At 55.5% G+C, this 18,753-nt stretch overlaps 4 protein-coding genes across 4 annotated transcripts; 2 read left to right on the plus strand and 2 right to left on the minus strand.

The window, feature by feature from the left end:
- Nucleotides 1-3,790: 3,790 nt before the first annotated feature.
- On the plus strand, nt 3,791-8,322 carry E0L32_011846 (uncharacterized protein; the record flags this gene model as incomplete). The annotated part of the gene is made up of 3 exons (XM_031134620.1): nt 3,791-3,840; nt 3,943-7,350; nt 7,410-8,322. 3 exons carry the CDS (start codon nt 3,791-3,793, stop codon nt 8,320-8,322), a joined length of 4,371 nt encoding a protein of 1,456 aa, XP_030999787.1.
- Nucleotides 8,323-9,293: 971 nt separating this feature from the next.
- On the minus strand, nt 9,294-9,680 carry E0L32_011847 (uncharacterized protein; the record flags this gene model as incomplete). Its single annotated transcript, XM_031134621.1, has 1 exon — nt 9,294-9,680. One exon carries the CDS (start codon nt 9,678-9,680, stop codon nt 9,294-9,296), a length of 387 nt encoding a protein of 128 aa, XP_030999788.1.
- A 2,328-nt stretch (nt 9,681-12,008) lies between these two features.
- On the plus strand, nt 12,009-13,830 carry E0L32_011848 (uncharacterized protein; the record flags this gene model as incomplete). The annotated part of the gene is made up of 2 exons (XM_031134622.1): nt 12,009-12,321; nt 12,533-13,830. The coding sequence occupies 2 exons, from the start codon at nt 12,009-12,011 to the stop codon at nt 13,828-13,830; spliced, it is 1,611 nt and encodes a 536-aa protein (XP_030999789.1).
- Nucleotides 13,831-15,441: 1,611 nt separating this feature from the next.
- E0L32_011849 (uncharacterized protein) lies at nt 15,442-18,598 on the minus strand (the record flags this gene model as incomplete). Its single annotated transcript, XM_031134623.1, has 3 exons — nt 15,442-17,057; nt 17,111-17,948; nt 17,999-18,598. The coding sequence occupies 3 exons, from the start codon at nt 18,596-18,598 to the stop codon at nt 15,442-15,444; spliced, it is 3,054 nt and encodes a 1,017-aa protein (XP_030999790.1).
- Between the last annotated feature and the right edge of the window lie 155 nt (nt 18,599-18,753).

Raw genomic sequence — 18,753 nt, forward strand, 5'->3', positions numbered from 1 at the left:
CCTGGAGAACCAACCTGTGGAATGTGGACCGTGGGAAGCTAGAGCCATGATCTCAGGCCTTGGGCTCAATTGTGGCATTTCTCGCATCTCAGACATGCGGCAGTCGCACTGGGCAACGAAGAAAAGCGTGCTTCTATGCCAGACGTCGATGCAACTCGCCCGGAAACAGTCCAGATGAAGCGCCCCCACGAGATCTGCGCCAGGGAGAGCATCAGAGAGGATGGCCAATATGAAGCATGAGAGTCGACTTAATCGAGGCTGAGCAATCATAACGTGCCGATGAGATAAGCAGAGGAGTCCGTTTCGAATAAGAAGAGTTCTGGAAGGGCTGACAAGGTATGCGGAGGGATTGATCGAAGTTGTTTCTACGGATCTCGGGTACCGCATCATCCGTCTGAAGGCGTCCCAGATTGACGGTTCCAGACCAGGGCGGGCACAGCATTGCTGCCAAGACATTCATATGCCTCCTATGCGAACATGAACAGCTGAATGCCGCATGCCAGAAATATGAAAGAATCGATGGATCTGCCTCGAGATATTGCGACGGTTGATGCATTATCCCCTTCCAGGGCGGTCGCCGAGCGCGCGTGTCGTCTCTCATCTCCGGCGCGCGGAATGATGCCTGTCAAGCAAACATTGTATGTACATGACGACAGGGTTCTCCCAATACAGTACTTGTACAAAGACAAATAGCTCGAGGACCCATGCGATCAACGATCTTGTTCACTTTAGTTGCTTGTCCTCTGGCGCAGCACCACCTAACAAGCTCGGTTGATTCTGGCCCAATGTTGATCAATACCGTGACAGCCCCTATTCTCTAGTTTTGTGCACGACCTGTTTGCGCATCCAGGGACAATCACATCATATCCCATGTCTGGGTTGGTCGTGGCGGCTAGAGCTGGCTTCAAAGCGAGATTCAAGGTTTTTCTGTGATGTCCAGGCTAGGTATCGCCAACAAGCCACTTTCGTAACCGAAGGCAGATCTTATCACAACCCACATTTCTTTAATGCAGGCTCGACGCAAATTTTCTGAGGCTGGCATTATCAAGGATGGAGTACGTACTTCGGTACTCTGCACATGCGAGAGGACCGTTTGGGCAGTTAGAGAGAACTAAAGACATCCAACCAACCATCAGACATGTGGTCATACACATGGAGAAGATCATGGGATTGGTTTTTTTTACCAAGCGGCCGGATTGGCTCACACGGCACTCGAGCTCATTCTGTGACGTGAATGAACCCTGGCGCCAAACAAAAGATCCCCTAACGCTCGGATGCCCAGATCTGGGATGCGATGGGAGGGATGCCTCCGGGGCCTCGCTTGATTGGCTGTCGGGCCAGGATGGGCACGAAAGCGACAGCGTTTCATGAAACGGAACCGTCGAAAATAGCCAGCTACTTGTAGAGTAACTATGTTATGGCGAAGCACTGGTCCCGTCCGCCAAGTGCCGAGAGCAGAACTTCGAAACCGCCGAGCCAGTGCTCGAACACAGATGGCAGGTGGTCGAAGTAACTATGGGATGGAAGAAGACGGAAGAATGTGCGGCAGGGTTGGCTGAAGGACCGGGCGGGATCAATGATGGATGATGGGCGTCGACAGCGGGAGGGACGGTTGGTTGCATCCTCAGATTCCTTATTCAGCCACCTACCTACTCGAGCCGATGTCGACGGTCTGTAATGACGATGCGCCGCGATAGATTGATGGACTGATAGATGGAGGGAGACAAAGGGACTCCTCAACGAATTGCGAGGAGGCAAAAATACCAAGAGCACTGCCCTCTCGGGATCCAGCTGATAGCTTTTCGGATAGCCTGGACTCTCTGTCCGCCGGCCGGAGTCAGAGGCTAGGGAATGCCGGAAGTTCGTTGGCCTCGACTCACGGAGGAACAACGCAGCAAAGCCAATGCCCGCACGTGTGAATGGAAGCGGCAGACCGCCTCGTGTTGTGGCTCTCGACTTTGTCTGTCATCTGAGTAATGACCGGGCCACCTGTTCCAGCCGTAAGCTGCTGTGCCTTCTCTTGATCCTTTACCGTGTCTGTCGGAGTTCAGAAACAATGATGAGCCGTTGCGCATGACGAATAGTAGGTGGCACAAGCGTGTCTACGACTCAGCTTGTTTCCTTGCTGAGGATTGCCCTTTTCGATCGGCATGATGACGGGCGGCCGGGTGCACAGGATACAGCACTCTAGGTAGTCTGGTACCGTAGGTCCCGAGACGGTAGCGGGAACACTTGCGCCGAGGATACAATAGAACGGGCGATGGCAAAGTTGTTTACGCATGGATGGTGGCTGGAGTTGCCATCCGCCTCTGCGCCGGCCTGGTCGGGCTGGCTGGTGGTCAGGTCACGACGATGATGATGTTGTCTGTCTTTCAAGCGTCATCGTCATTGCCGGAGGCCTAGCTAAGTATCACGCCTCACCCCCAAGCATGGCCGTGTAGGTAAGAGGAAGCCAGAGAGGCTAACAACCAACTTCTGATAAGTGGAGTCTACAGAGTACAGCCAGCACAAGTTAAGGTTAGAATGCAGCTCTAGACTGCCCAAGTCAAAGAAGGCCCAGAGTCAGAAGAGGCAGCTTGGTGGCCCAGAAGCCCCCCTGCTAGTAGACTACCCAGGTCGATCCGTCGCTTGCCCCCCCATCTCCGGATCCCTGCAGTAGCGGGCCCGGTGATAGGCCCGTGGGCCCACACAGCAGGTGCACTGCCTCACTCTTGGCAATTCGCTGGGGATCGCTGGCTTGATTTGGGGTGATTTGGGAGGCCACCGCCCGCTGGCATTTGGCTGCCATTTGCGTCTACCGCTCCCTTTCTCTGGGGGATTCACTGGGATCTCAAAATGGGTTCCCGCAACCGCATGTCTAGTCGTGCAGGGGGCGCCCCACCGTCCCACATGTCGACCGAGATATGCAAATACCGCCTGAAGACCTCTGGCCATAGGCACCCGCTCCGCTACAGCACGGGTCTTCCTCAGGTATCCCGTGCCCCTTCTCAGTCTGGTTTGTTGGTGTACAAGTTAATTGTTTGAACACCCGGGCCAGAAATTCATATACACACCACCAGTCACTTCGCTCAACCCATTGTTCAAGATCCTTCTCTCGACAAGTCCGCCCTATCAAGGAATTTCTTACTTGATTACAGCCTCTGGACCAGCGACGACGATCATTCGTCCGCCATGCTTGCACGGCTGCTGCTTGCTTAACTCCAGACAGGCTTGCATCTCTCGCTGCATCCTCCCCTTCCACCCCAGAGAGCTCCCAGTGGCAAAGATGCCGGGATCGTCTTGACATATCACCAAGCTCCTACGGCCGCCCTTGACAAGAGCTTCTGTTCCTATCGACACGACACTTCCTCTCTATCAATTCACCTTGCGCATTGTTAGACGCGGAGCCAACGTCCACTCCCTCTCACTGCCCCGCCGCCTGCGCCCTACGCCGCTCGCACGTCGTTGACCTGCCCAATTCGACCGGTGCTATCTCTCCCCCCAACGAACCTCTCACTTGGGGAGCAACCGTTTGAGGGAGTGTTTTGGGACGGTGTATTTCAAGGTAGGGAAATCCCCTGCCCTGCCTCAGCCGAGCTGCCCTAGCGGCTCAAAATCAGAGCTCGACCTCTTTTTTTTTTTTGGTATTGCGAGTCCGCCTATTGCACAGCCTCACAGTCAAAACGTCTGTGTCAGAAAGGTTGAAACTTCAACACAAATACGCCAAAGAAAGTCTTGGCCCAAAGCGCAAAGCCCATGCTGACGACTTCGCCCTCACCCAGGCATCGTATAATCCTCCATCCAGATCATCATGGATCCTCCGACGGGCGAAGAGTCCGCCCCGACCCGGCGACCTCGAGCGTAAGCGTTACTGTTTCTCTCCATCTCCTTTCTTTTGAAGAATAGACCATATTCTCAGCGAGAACTATCCAACCCAGCAGACTCTAACCCATCCCGTGATAGGCCTACCATCACCATAGACACCACAGCGGTAAATCCGGACACACATGCCAACATGGATCAGCCAGGCGCACCCAACCAAGCCGAGTCAACACACTCGCAAGCATCCCCCACGGACGAAAACCACAGCCCAGTAACGACCATCGACCCAAGCAGCTGGTCCGGTTCCCAGAGGACGGCCCGAGGGTACTCAGGATCCAGTGGACGGCCTCAACTTCAGCAGACGCCATCCTTTGAGAGCGATCGGAGCCGGCCTACGAGTCCGCACAACATCTCCAGCCCTGTTACCTCGAGAGGCAACGACCAGAACCACAACTTCCTATCCGTACCGCACAACCCCCGCTCAAGGCAAAACTCGGTCGACTCGGATGATGGCTCGAGATCGGTAGCCATGTCTCAGGGAGAGACCGTCGTGGGCAGCGCATCCCAGCCAGGAGACAAGCCCAAGCTTGGCAGGACTACATCACAAGATCTGTCCAATGATAAGATTATGAATGATGCGGACGCGCTCAAGCCCGATAAGGGGAAGGAGGAGGACTTTGTGGCGAACGACAGCCCTTTCGCCTTCAGCGTGGGCCAGCTGAACAAGATGTTCAACCCAAAGAGCCTATCGGCTTTTTACAAGATGGGAGGACTGCGCGGCCTGGAAAAGGGTCTGCAAAGCGATCGACGTGCTGGACTGAGCTCGGACGAGGTCAATGTGCGCGGCCGTGTCACCTTTGACGAGGCGACCGGGTCGGCGGAAGACAAGGAGGTCTCATTAGGGATCGACAATGTCCCTTCGCCAACTACGCCCACTGCTGCAAGGACGCCGACGTCGAAACCGGGAGGCGAGCGGTTCGTCGACAGGAAACGAGTGTACAAGGACAATCGCCTGCCGGAGAAGAAAGCAAAGTCGCTCCTGCAACTGGTCTGGATTACGTTCAACGACAAGATCCTGATCCTGCTTTCCATCGCTGCCGCCGTATCTCTAGCCGTTGGCCTGTACCAGACCTTTGGTGGAGAGCACAAGCCAGGCGAGCCCAAGGTCGAGTGGATCGAGGGTGTCGCCATCATCGTGGCCATCACTATTGTTGTGATCGTGGGCTCTTTGAACGATTGGCAGAAGGAACGGCAGTTTGCAAAGCTCAACAAGAAGAAGACGGACCGGCTCGTCAAGGTAATCCGCTCCGGCAAGACCCAAGAGATCTCGGTGTACGATATCCTCGTTGGCGACGTACTGCATTTGGAAACCGGAGACCTGATCCCTGTCGATGGAGTGCTCATTGAGGGCCACAACATCAAATGCGACGAGTCTCAGACCACCGGAGAGTCCGACCTGATTAAGAAGAGGGCCTCGGACGAAGTCTATGCGGCCATCGAGAACCACGACAGCCTCAAGAAGATGGATCCGTTCATCCAGTCCGGTGCCAGGGTGATGGAGGGCCTGGGTACTTTCTTGGTCACATCCACTGGGGTCAACTCGAGTTACGGCAGGACCTTGATGTCCCTGCACGATGATCCCGAGATCACTCCCTTGCAGATGAAACTCAACGTCATTGCCGATTACATTGCCAAGCTCGGAGGAGCTTCCGCCCTCCTTCTCTTCGTTGTCCTCTTCATTGAATTCTGCGCGCGACTGCCGAAGCTACCGCCAGATGTCACACCCGCCCAAAAGGGACAGGACTTCCTCACCATCTTCATCGTCGTCATCACCATCATCGTTGTCGCTGTTCCGGAGGGTCTTCCTCTAGCAGTCACTCTAGCGCTTAGCTACGCTACCAAGAAGATGGTCAAGGAAAACAACCTGGTCCGACAGCTCAAGGCCTGCGAGGTCATGGGCAACGCCACCACCATCTGCTCGGACAAGACAGGTACATTGACTCAGAACAAGATGTTGGTTGTCGCTGGGACCATTGGCACGGCACATCGATTTGGCGGCATTCAGCCCGCGGACGAGGAACAGACCCCAGCATCTCCTGAGGATCACAGGGATCTGAGCGCCAATGAGTTCACTTCAATCCTCGGTGCAGACGTGCGAGACCTGCTGTTGAAGTCGATCGCACTGAACTCGACTGCTTTTGAAGGCGATGTCGATGGCCGGATGACTTTCATTGGTTCCAAGACCGAGTCTGCGCTTCTCATCTTCGCCAAGGAGCATCTGGCTATGGGTCCCGTTGCCGAAGAACGTTCCAACGCCAAGATCCTGCAGCTGATCCCCTTCGACTCGGGCCGCAAATGCATGGGTGTCGTCGTCGCCCTCCCCGACGGCAAGGCAAGACTCTATGTGAAGGGTGCCTCGGAAATCATGGTCGAGTACTGCACGCAGATCTTGCGTGATCCGTCCAAGGATATCAGCGCTTGCCAGATGACGGAGGAGAACAAGGAGACAATCGCCCATCTCATCGAGCAATATGCTTCCTCTTCGCTCAGGACTATCGGCATCATCTACCGCGACTTTGAACAGTGGCCTCCCCGCCGCCTCCGCCGCGCCGACCGCGATTCAGACGAGGTTCCCTTCGAGCAGATCTGTAAGGACATGATCTTCATCGGTATGGTCGGCATCAAGGATCCTCTGCGCGAGGGTGTTCGCGAAGCTGTCAAGGACTGTCAGAGGGCCGGCGTTGTTGTGCGCATGGTCACTGGTGACAATAGGCTTACTGCGAAGGCGATTGCCGAAGACTGTGGTATCCTGCAGCCCGACAGTATCGTCATGGACGGCCCCGAGTTCCGCAACCTGACCAAGTCCCAGCAAGAAGAGATCATCCCGCGCCTCCACGTCCTGGCGCGCTCCAGCCCCGAAGACAAGCGTATCCTTGTCAAGCGGCTCAAGGAGAAGGGAGAAACCGTGGCTGTCACTGGCGATGGTACCAACGATGCACCGGCTCTGAAGATGGCTGACGTTGGCTTCTCCATGGGTATCACCGGTACTGAGGTCGCCAAGGAGGCATCTGCTATCATCTTGATGGACGACAACTTCAACTCGATCGTCAACGCTCTGAAGTGGGGTCGTGCGGTCAACGACGCCGTGAAGCGATTCTTGCAGTTCCAGCTTACTGTCAACGTCACCGCTGTCGTCCTGACATTCGTCTCGGCTGTCTCGAGCCACGATGAAACTAGTGTGCTTACCGCAGTCCAGTTGCTCTGGGTCAACCTGATCATGGACACTCTGGCTGCTCTCGCTCTTGCAACCGACCCTCCCCACCCTTCGGTCCTCGACAAGAAACCGGAACGCAAAGGTTCAGGTATCATCTCGACGACCATGTGGAAGATGATCATTGGACAGGCTATCTACCAGCTCGCCATCACCTTCCTGCTGTACTTTGGCAAGCAGAACGTCCTCCCGGATTACGATGACAATGTTACGGATGCTCAAGTTCAGGCACTGGTTTTCAACACCTTTGTGTGGATGCAGATCTTCAACCAGTGGAAGTAAGTGATGAAAACCCTCTTACCAGGCAACCCTAGAAAATCCCACTAACGCAACATAGCAACCGCCGTCTTGACAACCGCTTCAACATCTTCGAGGGTCTGAGCAAGAACATGTTCTTCCCTGTCATCAGCATAATCATGTGTGGTGGCCAGGCTCTGATCATTCAGTTTGGCGATGTTGCCTTCAACATCCCCAAGGAGAAGCAGACCGGTGCCCAGTGGGCTTATGCCATTGTCCTCGGCTTCATCTCCATCCCCATCGGAATGGTCATCCGCATGGTCCCCGACCCGCTTGTCGAGCGCCTCATCCCCGACTATCTCAAGCGTAGAGCCCACACCAAGATCCCCGGTGTCACCGTGTCTGATGACGACGAGCGCTTTGCCTACTACCCTCCCGCCCTGGACGACGTGCGCGACGAGCTCGCCTGGCTCAAGCGGTACAAGGGCGGCCGCCTGAACAACCTCAAGTTTGCCATGAAGCACCCCAAGGACTTCATGTCCAAGTCGCGAAGCCCGACTAACTCCCGGTCTCCCTCGCGCGACCATTCGAGGTCCAACTCGGTGCACGCGCCTCAGACCCCGACGCGCGAGGACAGCCTGGGCTCCGTCATGATCCCCACCCCGGACTCGCGCAAGCGCTCCCGGTCCATGCGCTCGCGGTCCAACTCGGCCCTCGGCGCGCCGACGGTCATGGCCGGCATCATTGCCGGCTCCGTCGCCGCCGGCTGGTCGCCCATCGACCGCGTCAGCGGCGAGCGCGACTTCGGCAGCCAGATCTCGCGGACGCCGTCGCCGCTCGTCACGAGGGACGACGACCAGGGGCAGCAGTCGTCCAACGTCCTCGGCGAGGGGTCCTTCACCGAGGAGCCGCAGGAGATCCCCAGCGCCGCCAAGGACTCGTCCGACGTGCCGCGCCTGTCGGTGCCGCAGCCGCCGCACCACCACCACAACAGGTCGCCGCCCCCGTCCTAGAGGGACTGGTTGGCGCGGAGGAGGGCGTCTGCTTCCGTTTCTAGCCCGCCCTCGCTGCGGGGCGTTTAACTTATCACATCACACTTTTTAATTTTCCCGTCTCCCTCGTTGCCCCTTTTCCCAGGCGTACAAAAGGGGAGGGGGTGTGGGAACGTACATACACACCAACCATCAAACATACACCAGGAATTGCCAGCATCGTTCTTGTCTATACGGAGTGGACCGGCTTTTGACTTTTTTTGTTTTTTGCGTCTTTGTTATCGTTTCTTTTGTTCATCACACTGCATCAGCATGTACTTGTACCTCTGGCGATTGTATAACACATTTGTCTTTTTCTTTTTGTGTGTGTCATCCCTCAAGAAACAGAGGGAAATAGAGCAGCATGGCGAAACATCTCTTTTTTCTTTGCGTGGATCATCCGAGAAAGACAACGAACCCCCTTCGAAAACAAACTCAACCTCCTGATTTGGGGGAAAGCAGGCCACGCCAAAGCATTTGCTCCCTCCTCGCGGCGTTCTGTGCTTTTTTTTGTCACCATGGATGGTGTGGGCAGGGGAGGGAGGAGCAGGAGCGGCGTTTTTTTGGGGGAGGGGTTTGCGCATCTTTTGTTCGCTGCTTTAGCTTCTCTTGAGAAAAAGGGGGCAAAGTTCCGAGAAAAGCGAAACGACAAATCGTTGGGCAAACATTAAAAAAGAGAAATAGACCAGGGGGAGGGGGCAGGGAAGCCGGAGAAAGTAGATAGAAATGCAAAATCGAGAGAAAACTTGCATGAAACGCAAGCAAGCAAGCACGTGGCAACGCAACTATTGCATCTTTGTGGCCTTTGTCCTCTGTGCGTGTGCTGTGTGTGACAGTCCCAGCCAGATATCGACTTGATGCTCATTCCTCATCCTGATTTGTCTAATTCAGGAGAGGGGCTGTGGGCATGTAGTTCCCTCACGAGTGCACACGAGATCTGGTGGTCTAACTAACTAGGCAGCAGGCTGCGACTTGAGCAACCGGAGCAGCGTCCCGTCCGGGTCGAGCAGGGCGCCCCCTCCGTCCCCGTCCCCGCCCTGCGGCCGGTGCGCTCGGGGGAACCCGACGGTGGCCTCGGGCACGCCCGCGGCGAGGACCTCGGCGAAGAAGGCGTCGACGTCGTCGAGCCGCAGGCAGCAGCTGAACCAGCTGGCGGCCGGGTCGAGCTCCGGGTGCGGGAAGAACTCGAGGGTGAGGCCGGTGCCGGTGCTGGTGCTGGGGCGCTTGAGGATCATCCAGCCTTCGTCCCGGAAGGTCTCGGCGAAGCCTAGCTTTCTGTAGAAGGCGGAGGTGGTGGTGAAGTCCCGGGAGGGGAGGTTTGGGGTGGCGATGTCGGGCATAGTGGTGTTGGTGGTGTTGGTGGTGGTGGTTCAGATCACTAATATATTTCTAGTGACTCACAGAAGAAGGGTAGGGCTTCTTGAGAGGATGGGAGGATTTCACGCAGATGAGCAGACAGAGAAAGTTCAGAATTATTTGTATTCTATTAAGCTGAAGGACGTGAGAAACAAAAAAGAAAAGGGAGGAGGGCCAAAAAAAAAAAAAAAAGAAACCAAAAAAAGAAGTTTCTTAGCAAGAAGTGGTTTCGATCCACCGTCCTCCGGGTTATGCTGGGAGATGTTAGTATTCTGATGCAAGTCAAATTAGTGGGTGAATTGTACGTACAGCCCGGCGCGCTTCCACTGCGCCATCTTGCTCTAACTTGATTGGGTAATGCATAGCTTAGTTCTATACATAAGGCACAGAGTCTTGCCCTGGGTTTGCCCTGGGTTCGACCAAAAAATTGAAGAGCAAGAATGCTTCTCAAAAAGAAAAAAGAAAAGAAAAAACAGAGAGGCCCTAACATAGAGCAATTCAAAGGGCTCCTTTGTTTACACTGAGAGGCGCCCTATGTGATACAGCAGGTATAGAAACCAGGTAGAACCCTGGCCGCTCTCCTCACAGCACTGCAAGATGGACTGTTCACTGTTGCACGCATAAAGGACCACTATTGTCCCTGGGGGCAGGGATGGGCAAAAATGAGCGTGCACCAAATGAAAAAAGAGGCAAAAAGAATGGAGCACTCGGGAGTGCACCAAAAAAATCTCTTTAGCAAGAGGTGGTTTCGATCCACCGTCCTCCGGGTTATGCTAGGTGATGTTAGTATGTTGGAAGGAAGCCAAATTATTGGATTTGTACGTACAGCCCGGCGCGCTTCCACTGCGCCATCTTGCTTGTGGAATGTGAGGTCGTGACGTTATTCCACCCCATGCAGCCATAGCCATTCCCCATGATCGACTGCACCTAACTAGATAGCATCATTCATTCATTGTCTGCCTGTTCATTCAAAGCGTGATGTTTGATAGGGCGCTGCTGTCACCAAACAGCGGAATGGATATTATCATTCTATTCTATTCTATTCTGAAAGAAGTTACGTTTGAAGTTCCAAAGGACACTCATGTGAAATTGCCGCAGTTTGGGCTCGTCTTTGATGCCGCGTTGGCTTCCGATCTCATTGAAACCCCGAGTCGAGTCGAGTCGAGCCGAGTCCAAGCCAGGCCGAGTGTTGACCGGGGCGCCTAACAAAGCGCGAGGATGAGCCCATGTGTGCAAAGAGTTTATTTTTCCACGCAACCCAGAAGCTTCTTCCTACTTCCCCAACTCGGCATTCTGCATTGCCACTCACCACTCACCACACACCTTGAACTTCGACTTTTTCTTCTCTTCGTTACGCGACCTTGATTCCTCAAGACTTTTTTCCCTATCGCAAAAACCGACAAGGCGTTCCTGCAACAAAAGGCAGACCGATCGGCCAGCATCGAGGCAAAGACAGACAAGAGACTTTCTTGCCAGTTTTGCACTAATACTCGAGGCCCATTTGACACATGTTCCAGGCCGGGCCCAGAGTTGCTGCTTGCCTTGCCTCCTCCTCGAGTCCCGAGTGCAGTCCGTCCAGCCCAGCCAGTCCTTGCACTCCCCTCTGCCGTTTCTGGCCCTCTCGACAACTGCCAACCTAAAAAGGTATGTCTCTATTATCTCCTTGATCCTCGTCTCTTCTCTTCCCATTTCATTTCCTATCAACACCACCAACACCTGACTTTCCCCATAGCTCCTATCGCACGCACGCCCATCAGCAACAGGATACCTAGGTAGCGAAAGTATAAACATCGCTCCCTTGAGTCGCACCTTTATCGAGACTGTGCATCGCACAAATCTCTTCATCACTCCCTCACTCTCCAGTCACTCAATTACCTGTTGCCTGCGCATGTACTTTTTTTTCCCTCCTCGCCGTATTCCTCCTAATCATTCTTGCCTGAGTTAACACCACTGAGTTGCCCCATCGTCAGACATCTCCCTTTTGCTGCGATAGTCGTTGACACATATATCCTCCCTCGGCCCGCTCCCCATTTCCCACACCTTCTTCACCTAGGCTTGTCCTCTTCTCTTCTCCCCCCCTTCACGTTGCAGATCTAGCAAACTTATCTTCCCGCCCCCCACCACTTGTGTTCCCGTCAACAACACCCGCCTGACGCGTTTCAAACAGGTCTGGAGTTGCAAAGAAAACCTCTTGCAACTTTTGACACCAGTATTTCGCATTCGGCACCGAGTTTCCATCAGAGAAAACAAGATCAAAGCCTTTTATTTCTCTCTAACCGGCGTAAGGGACCGTGACGCAAGTCTGGCCAGAGATGGCCGACTTCAAAAAATCAAACGGAGTGGCCATTCGAAACGGTGGCCCCAACAGGAGCAACGGCAACACCAACGGCAACACCACCGCCGCCGTCGCCGCCAAAAAGGCCAGCGCGCGTGTCAAGGATCTGGTTGATTTTGACGAAAAGAAGCACATGGATGATATCCGAAACGACATCAAACATGGCGTTGTGCATGGCGCCCTCAATGAGCTCGAGGAGAGAGTCAATGATCTAGGCGAGTCGTGGGAGACAGAGTCATTGTTCGAGGACGCCCTCGACGACTTGGCTGAGGACAAATTCTTCACAGATAGTGAGTTTCTTGATTTACCAAGTCTGCAATTTGCGCTCGGACATGCTTGAAAGTCATGTACGCTGTTGTTGTCATTTCTGTGCTTCACTGCTTTTCCTTGTCAATTTTTGCAATGCCACTGTCAGGTCAGGCAGTGCGCTAATTGTTGCTTTGAACTGATGCCCTTTCTCTCTTTTTTTTTTCACCCCTAGTTTTCGACTACATGGTGCAGTGTTTGCTGACAAAATCCCGACAGTCCCTGGCGCATGCACGCCTGATGAGGCTGTTCATTTCCGTCACCTGCTGCGGGCAATAGGACCCGAGGAGTTCTGCAGGCGGACCGTTGACTCGGGTACCATCACGGCCAAGAAGTTGCTGACTGCCTTTGGCATACGGCCGCCGGCCTTCCTCGAGGGCGAGGATGACGACGCCTATTTCAGCTTGTTGAGCCTGGCCATGAGCCGCGAGCTCTCGAAACGGGCCAAGCTCTCCAAGTTCAACACGATTGAAGACGCGGTCCACCTGCTCCAGACATCCAAAAACATCATCGTCCTGACGGGCGCTGGCATCTCGACTTCGCTGGGCATTCCCGACTTCCGCTCCAAGGGTACCGGTCTCTACTCTAAACTCGAGCATCTGGGCCTGAGCGACCCCCAAGAAGTCTTTGACATTTCCGTCTTCCGTGACGACCCCACCATCTTCTACTCGGTGGCCAAGGACATTTTGCCGGACCAGGACAGGTATTCGCCCACGCACGCATTCATCGCCATGCTGCAGCAGAAGGGCAAGCTTCTGACCAACTATTCGCAAAACATCGATAACCTCGAGGCCAAGGCGGGTATCAAGCCTGACAAGCTCGTGCAGTGCCACGGCTCGTTCGCGACGGCCTCGTGCGTCATGTGCGGCTACCAGGTCGACGGCGAGAGCATCTTCCCCATCATCAAGGCGGGCAAGATCCCGCGGTGTCCCAAGTGCGCCCCCAAGGAGCGCACGACGGCCAACAGCCGCAAGCGCAAGCTCGCCCGCGACGGCACGGAGAAGAAGGTCCGCAGGCGGCCGGGAGACTACGACAGCGCCTCGGACAGCGAGTACGACCTGCCCAGCAACGGCGGCGTCATGAAGCCCGACATCACCTTCTTCGGCGAGCCCCTGCCCGACGAGTTCTCGCGGCGGCTGACGGAGCACGACAAGGAGCTGGTCGACCTCGTCATCGTCATCGGCACCTCGCTCAAGGTGGCGCCCGTCTCCGAGGTCGTCCCCTACCTGCCGCCGCACATCCCGCAGATCTACATCTCGCGCACGCCCGTCGGCCACGTCAACTTTGACATCGACATGCTGGGCGACTGCGACGTCGTCGTCTCGGAGCTGTGCCGGAGGGCCGGGTGGGACCTCAGGCACGAGATGGTGCCGCCCAACCAGGAGGTCGACGTCGAGCTCCAGCAGGGGTACAAGAGCCGGTGGATGTTTACCGATGTCACGGCGAAGCCCGAGGCCGCGGTGGTGAAGAAGGAGGCGCCGTCGCAGAACTGAGCGGACTGCCTTTTTTGCACGAGCGGGCCGTCTTCTTCGGGAGAGACTCGGGTGCGTTTGGTCCAACAGTCAGCAACGGAAGAGCTGATATGACTGTTTGCACCTGGCGGCCATACACATCCTTCCCTACTTAGGGTCTACCCGGTTACGTCTTTTTTACTTTTTGGGAGGGTCGCACAAGGTGATAGCGTGAGGGTTACCCCGCCCAATCACCACTAATACGGCAGCGAGGATCATGACCGAAACGAAGGCGATTTAGAGGAGGAAGTCATAAAATTCAGCGACACGGGGATGTCCGTCCAAGGCCTAGATTTTTTTTTAAAAAAAAAACGTCTAGGCTGTGCTATCCTTTGCAAGTACTGTTAGATTTTTGGTACGACAACTACGACGACGGACAGCCCGTGATCAGAAACCCGGACACGATGTTGGGAGGACACAGCAAGGTGGACTGCCCACCTACATTCTTTTTGTTTGTTGATTGTTGTGTGTGTGTTTTTTTTTATGTGTTTGAGCACGGAGTCTCAGGCGTTCGAGTAGAAAGACAAAGAAGGCCGGTCCGGCTCGGTTCACCCCGTTTCGCCTGGATGGGGGTTGGGGATGGGGTTTAGGTAACTTAGCTTAGACCGAGGTCCGCAGCCAGCCCAAGAGTAAAGACTAGCAGCTGGAAGAGAATTGATTTGTATGGTTTTCGGATCCTGTTTGTGTGTGTTTGTGTGCGGGTGTTAGTGTGTGGGCTGATTGATTCGAGTGGATATAACCACGGAGAAAACACGGGGTTTCGCTTACCGTCGTGATTTGACGTTGACCGGAATGAAAATCATATGATGAGGGGATGACTGTGGTTCCTCCTTTGCTGCGGGAACCGACCACATGCGAGAGAGAGCATGGCGAGTCCTGCAGGCCAGACTGGACTGGACGGGTGCCATCCAGGTACTCGGAGACTGAATCCATTCTTGCCCCCCCGGAGTATTTCGGAGGTTGTCGATACGTAGTAGAACTCCGTTGGGAGAACGGCACCAAATGCTCATACCTGGACGGCAGAAGCAAGTTGCCTGTGTGCTGTACTGATGCATGTGTGTGCATTTGATGTGTTTGTCTGGTGGTCACGATGTCTACACAGAAGCGAGAAGACCTGGAACTACGTCACGAGGATTGGGTCTCGTTTCTTTCTTTTTCACCAACATAAGTGCATAGAAGGCAACAGTGTTAGTTGGGGAGCGTAGAGAGAAAAGAAAGATGGGAAAGAGAAAACCAAGCAAAGCAGACAATCGATGAGCAAAATAGAATAGAGCCGAGCAGATGACTTGGAAAGACTCGATTCGTAGACCATGTATGTGGACAAAGAGGGTGCTTGGAGCCACAAAGAACGACGTGAATTACCGGAGAAAACTACTACGGTCCCGAAGAACACGATATCGGCAACCTATCCAGAACTTTCAACTCGAGAAGACTTCCGTTTAATGGCCAGAATCATCCACACAAAGCGGATAATCATCGCTCTTGCATTCACTCTCAAAAAGGTATTACCGCTCCTCGTCACTAACCCCATTCTACAATGTGCCCGATATCTACTAATCTACCGGCCCCCCCCGATTTGAAGATGATTCACGCTTATAGCAGACTCTCATACTTGGCCAGCCCAGACTTGGCTCCCTGCTGCGGCTGAGCCTGGTGTTGTTGTTGCTGCTGCTGCTGCTGCATCAAACTCCCCATGCCACTGCCACCACCCATCCCGCTCCCACTCATGCCCATACCTATACCCATGCCCATGCCCATGCCCGTCCCCGTCCCCATCCCCATACCAGACGCGCCACCCACCGCGCTCGCGCCAGAGGCCAGGCCCCGCCCATAAGCAGACCCCATAGACCCCGTGCTGCCGGTAGACGGTATGCCCGGCCGCCCGTAGTTGGGTTGCTGCTGCTGCTGTGCAGGCGGGGGGGCGAGACTGAACCCGCCGCCGCCGCCTCCCCCGAAAGTCCCGGTGGTGGTGGTGGCAGTGCTCATGGTCGTCGCCCCGGCCCCCGGCGGAGGAGCGAGCGAGTACGACGGCTTCTGCGGCTGGGCGGCCGCCAGGGGCGCAGGCCTCTTCTGCTGGTCCGCCAGCCCCATGGCGCCCATGGACGAGTTCAGACCGCCGCCGCCGCCCATGGGCGCGGACGAGTTCGTCGTGGCCCAGGGGCTGGCGGAGGAGCTCTGCTGCGCGGGCGGCGGGGAGAAGGCCGTTGCCGTCGTCGTCGTCGACGTCGTGTTCGCCGTCGGCTGCAGGGGCTGGGAGAACTGCGTCGTGGACGGCGTGAGGGAGGCGATGCCCGCGAGGTCCGGGGTGACGGTCCGGAAGCCCGGCGGGGCGCCGGCGGGCTTGCCGAAGGCGCTGGCGGAGGCGGGCGCGGGGCTCGTGGGCTGGCTGGACCAGGAGAACCTCGGCTCGCTGGCCTGAGCGGCAGCCCTGATGCCCGGGGATGCGACGCGGGCAGTGGGCATGCTGTCCCAGCTGCTGTCCATGGGGTTCGCTGACGACGAGCCGGCTGCCGCCGAGCCCTTGACCAGGCGCTCGAAGTCGTCGTCTCCGGCGCCGTTCGTGGCGTCAAACTGCGTTCCTGTCAGCCCGCCGAACGACAGCATATCGTCGTTGGGCGCCGCAGCAGACACGCCGTTGTTTGCGATGGAAGTCTCCTGCAGCTTCTTCGTCTGCTCATCCTCCACTCTCCTCGACAAGTGCTTGATGAGGTCCATGAAGCTCTGGAACTGCTTCAGCTCCAGCAGAGGACCGAGACTCATCGACCAGAGGACGGGGAGGATGTCCATGGCGACAAAGTCCGCATCCGCAGTCTCGCCTACTACGCGCAATGCATTGAGTGCCGCCATCATGACTGCGGGCTCCTTCGTCTTGATGGCCTTGATCAGCGGCACGATCTTCTCCTGCATGGTATATTTGTCTAGCGCGCTCGACGAGGACGTCTTCTTCTTCTCCGGCGCGAGACCGCTGAGGCCATCCTCCGCGGCGGGGTCCTCGGATCCGCCGCACAGGATGGCGAACGCTTGCAAGCCTCGCACTTTGATGGCGAGGCTATTTGTTTTGCTAAAGATGGTTGCTATCACTGGGAACAGATCGTTCTTGATGGTGCTGAAGTCCAAAACCGGGAGTACGACGGGCAGACTTCGAAGCGCCGCATCGACAACGGCTGGCGTGGGCGACTCCAGCGCTGCTCCGATGATGGGTAGAATGTCTAAGTGGCATTAGTAGTTGCACAAAGGGGAGGCCTTAGGAATTTGGACATACCATCCTTGAAGTCCTTGCCTGATGAGCTGTCGGCAATAGTGGCAAGGTGCTCCAGCACGACCATCAAGCCGGCGTCTCTGTCGTTATCCTTCTCCTGCGTTTGCTTGGCATTGGTGACAAAATGCTCCTTGAGCACCGGTCTGACCTTATCAGTGAATGCACGCTTGCCTGAAGGGAGTAGCCTAATTATGGTGAAAACGTTTTTCAATATCGGCGCCCACAGCTCCTTGTCCTTCATCTCGTCGAGAAGGCCCGGTAAGACCTTCTTCTCCATGACTGACTTGGGGAACTCTTCCAAAACACGAGTCAAGCCCCGCAAGAAAGATTTCTTCTCACCGGGCGTCTTGGCAGGGAAGGTATCGAGGAACCGGATCGTTGATATCAAAATGCCATTGAAATACTCGCTCATCTGAAACTCCTTGGCTGTCATTCGCTGAGCTGGCCTTCTCGTGATGAGCCTTGGAAGTACATAGTTTGCCAGATCTCGTGGTAGCGGCCGACTGCAAAGAAAACTGTTGCTCTGTGAAGGGATTGTAGAAGATGAGTTGAACAGTCTCTTGTAGGCGGATATGCTGGAATTGCACTCCAATGGAGATCGATGGGGAGAATTATAGAGTGCGATGCACACCAGCCCTAGCGAGAACATGTCGGCTGATGTAGTGAGATTGTTGTCCATGACAAAGTCAGGGGACGTATAGTCGAGATTCAGCTGCACAAAACGTGGCAGGCGTGCATCCAAGTTGAGAACTTCGCCAAGACTAACCGGCTGGAAAGACGTCGCTTTTGAGGAATGATCAGGGGGGCTGCAGAAAGACAAGCCGCTGATTTTCCAGTCGGACTGTAGAGAGGTCAGTATGACACTTATTCAGCAACGTAAACTGATGCAACTCGACGTGCCTTAGCATTGATGAGAATGGCATCGGGCGTGAGGTTGCCGTGGACCAGCCCGGCATTCTCATGGAGGAATTCTAGAGCTTTGCTCAGTTGCAGAAGTCCCTTTTGGATCTCCAGCTCGTCAATCTCGAGCTCCCGTCTTCTCCGGTTGCCCTCTGAGTCCTCCGTGACATAGCGACTCGAGCGGCCTCCCACCCCGCCGGACCTCTCCTGGTCATCCTTTTCTTGGAGCACGCTAGCCAGCGAGGTGGTCACGGCCTCTGTCACGAATTGAAGTCCACCACCTCTGGTATCTTCGACCGGCTCGACCAGTTCTAGTACGCTCGGATGGCGGAGCTTCGCCAGGGCGGATGCCTCCCTCTTCAAGCGGTCGACAACCTCGTCACACACTCGCTTGAAGGCGGAGGCACTCGACCGGCTCATGGAGCCGGCATGCTGGTCCAGCGACTTCCTCTCGAAAATGAAGACCGAGTAGGCCTTGCCGGTGGACTTTTTCTTTGCATCGTATATGTTCCAGGGCCCGGCACTTGATGTGGATGTCTTGGAGACCTCATAGTTGCTGTTGATGTTGGACGACCACCTTGAGGAGAACATGGTCGCTGGCGGGAAGGACCGGCTGTCCGACCTGCATATCCGTTATGAGACTATCATCAAAAGAATGCGCTGGTCTTCGGTTCGGTCGCAGCGGTGATCGAATTCGCCTGGTCGAGCTTAGGAGGACTTGTTTGGAAAGCGGGGTTTTCGGGGTT

This window comes from Thyridium curvatum, assembly GCF_004353045.1.
Source record: "Thyridium curvatum strain D216 chromosome Unknown NODE_121_length_78225_cov_84.765794, whole genome shotgun sequence".
Classification (NCBI taxonomy): Eukaryota; Fungi; Ascomycota; class Sordariomycetes; order Thyridiales; family Thyridiaceae; genus Thyridium; species Thyridium curvatum.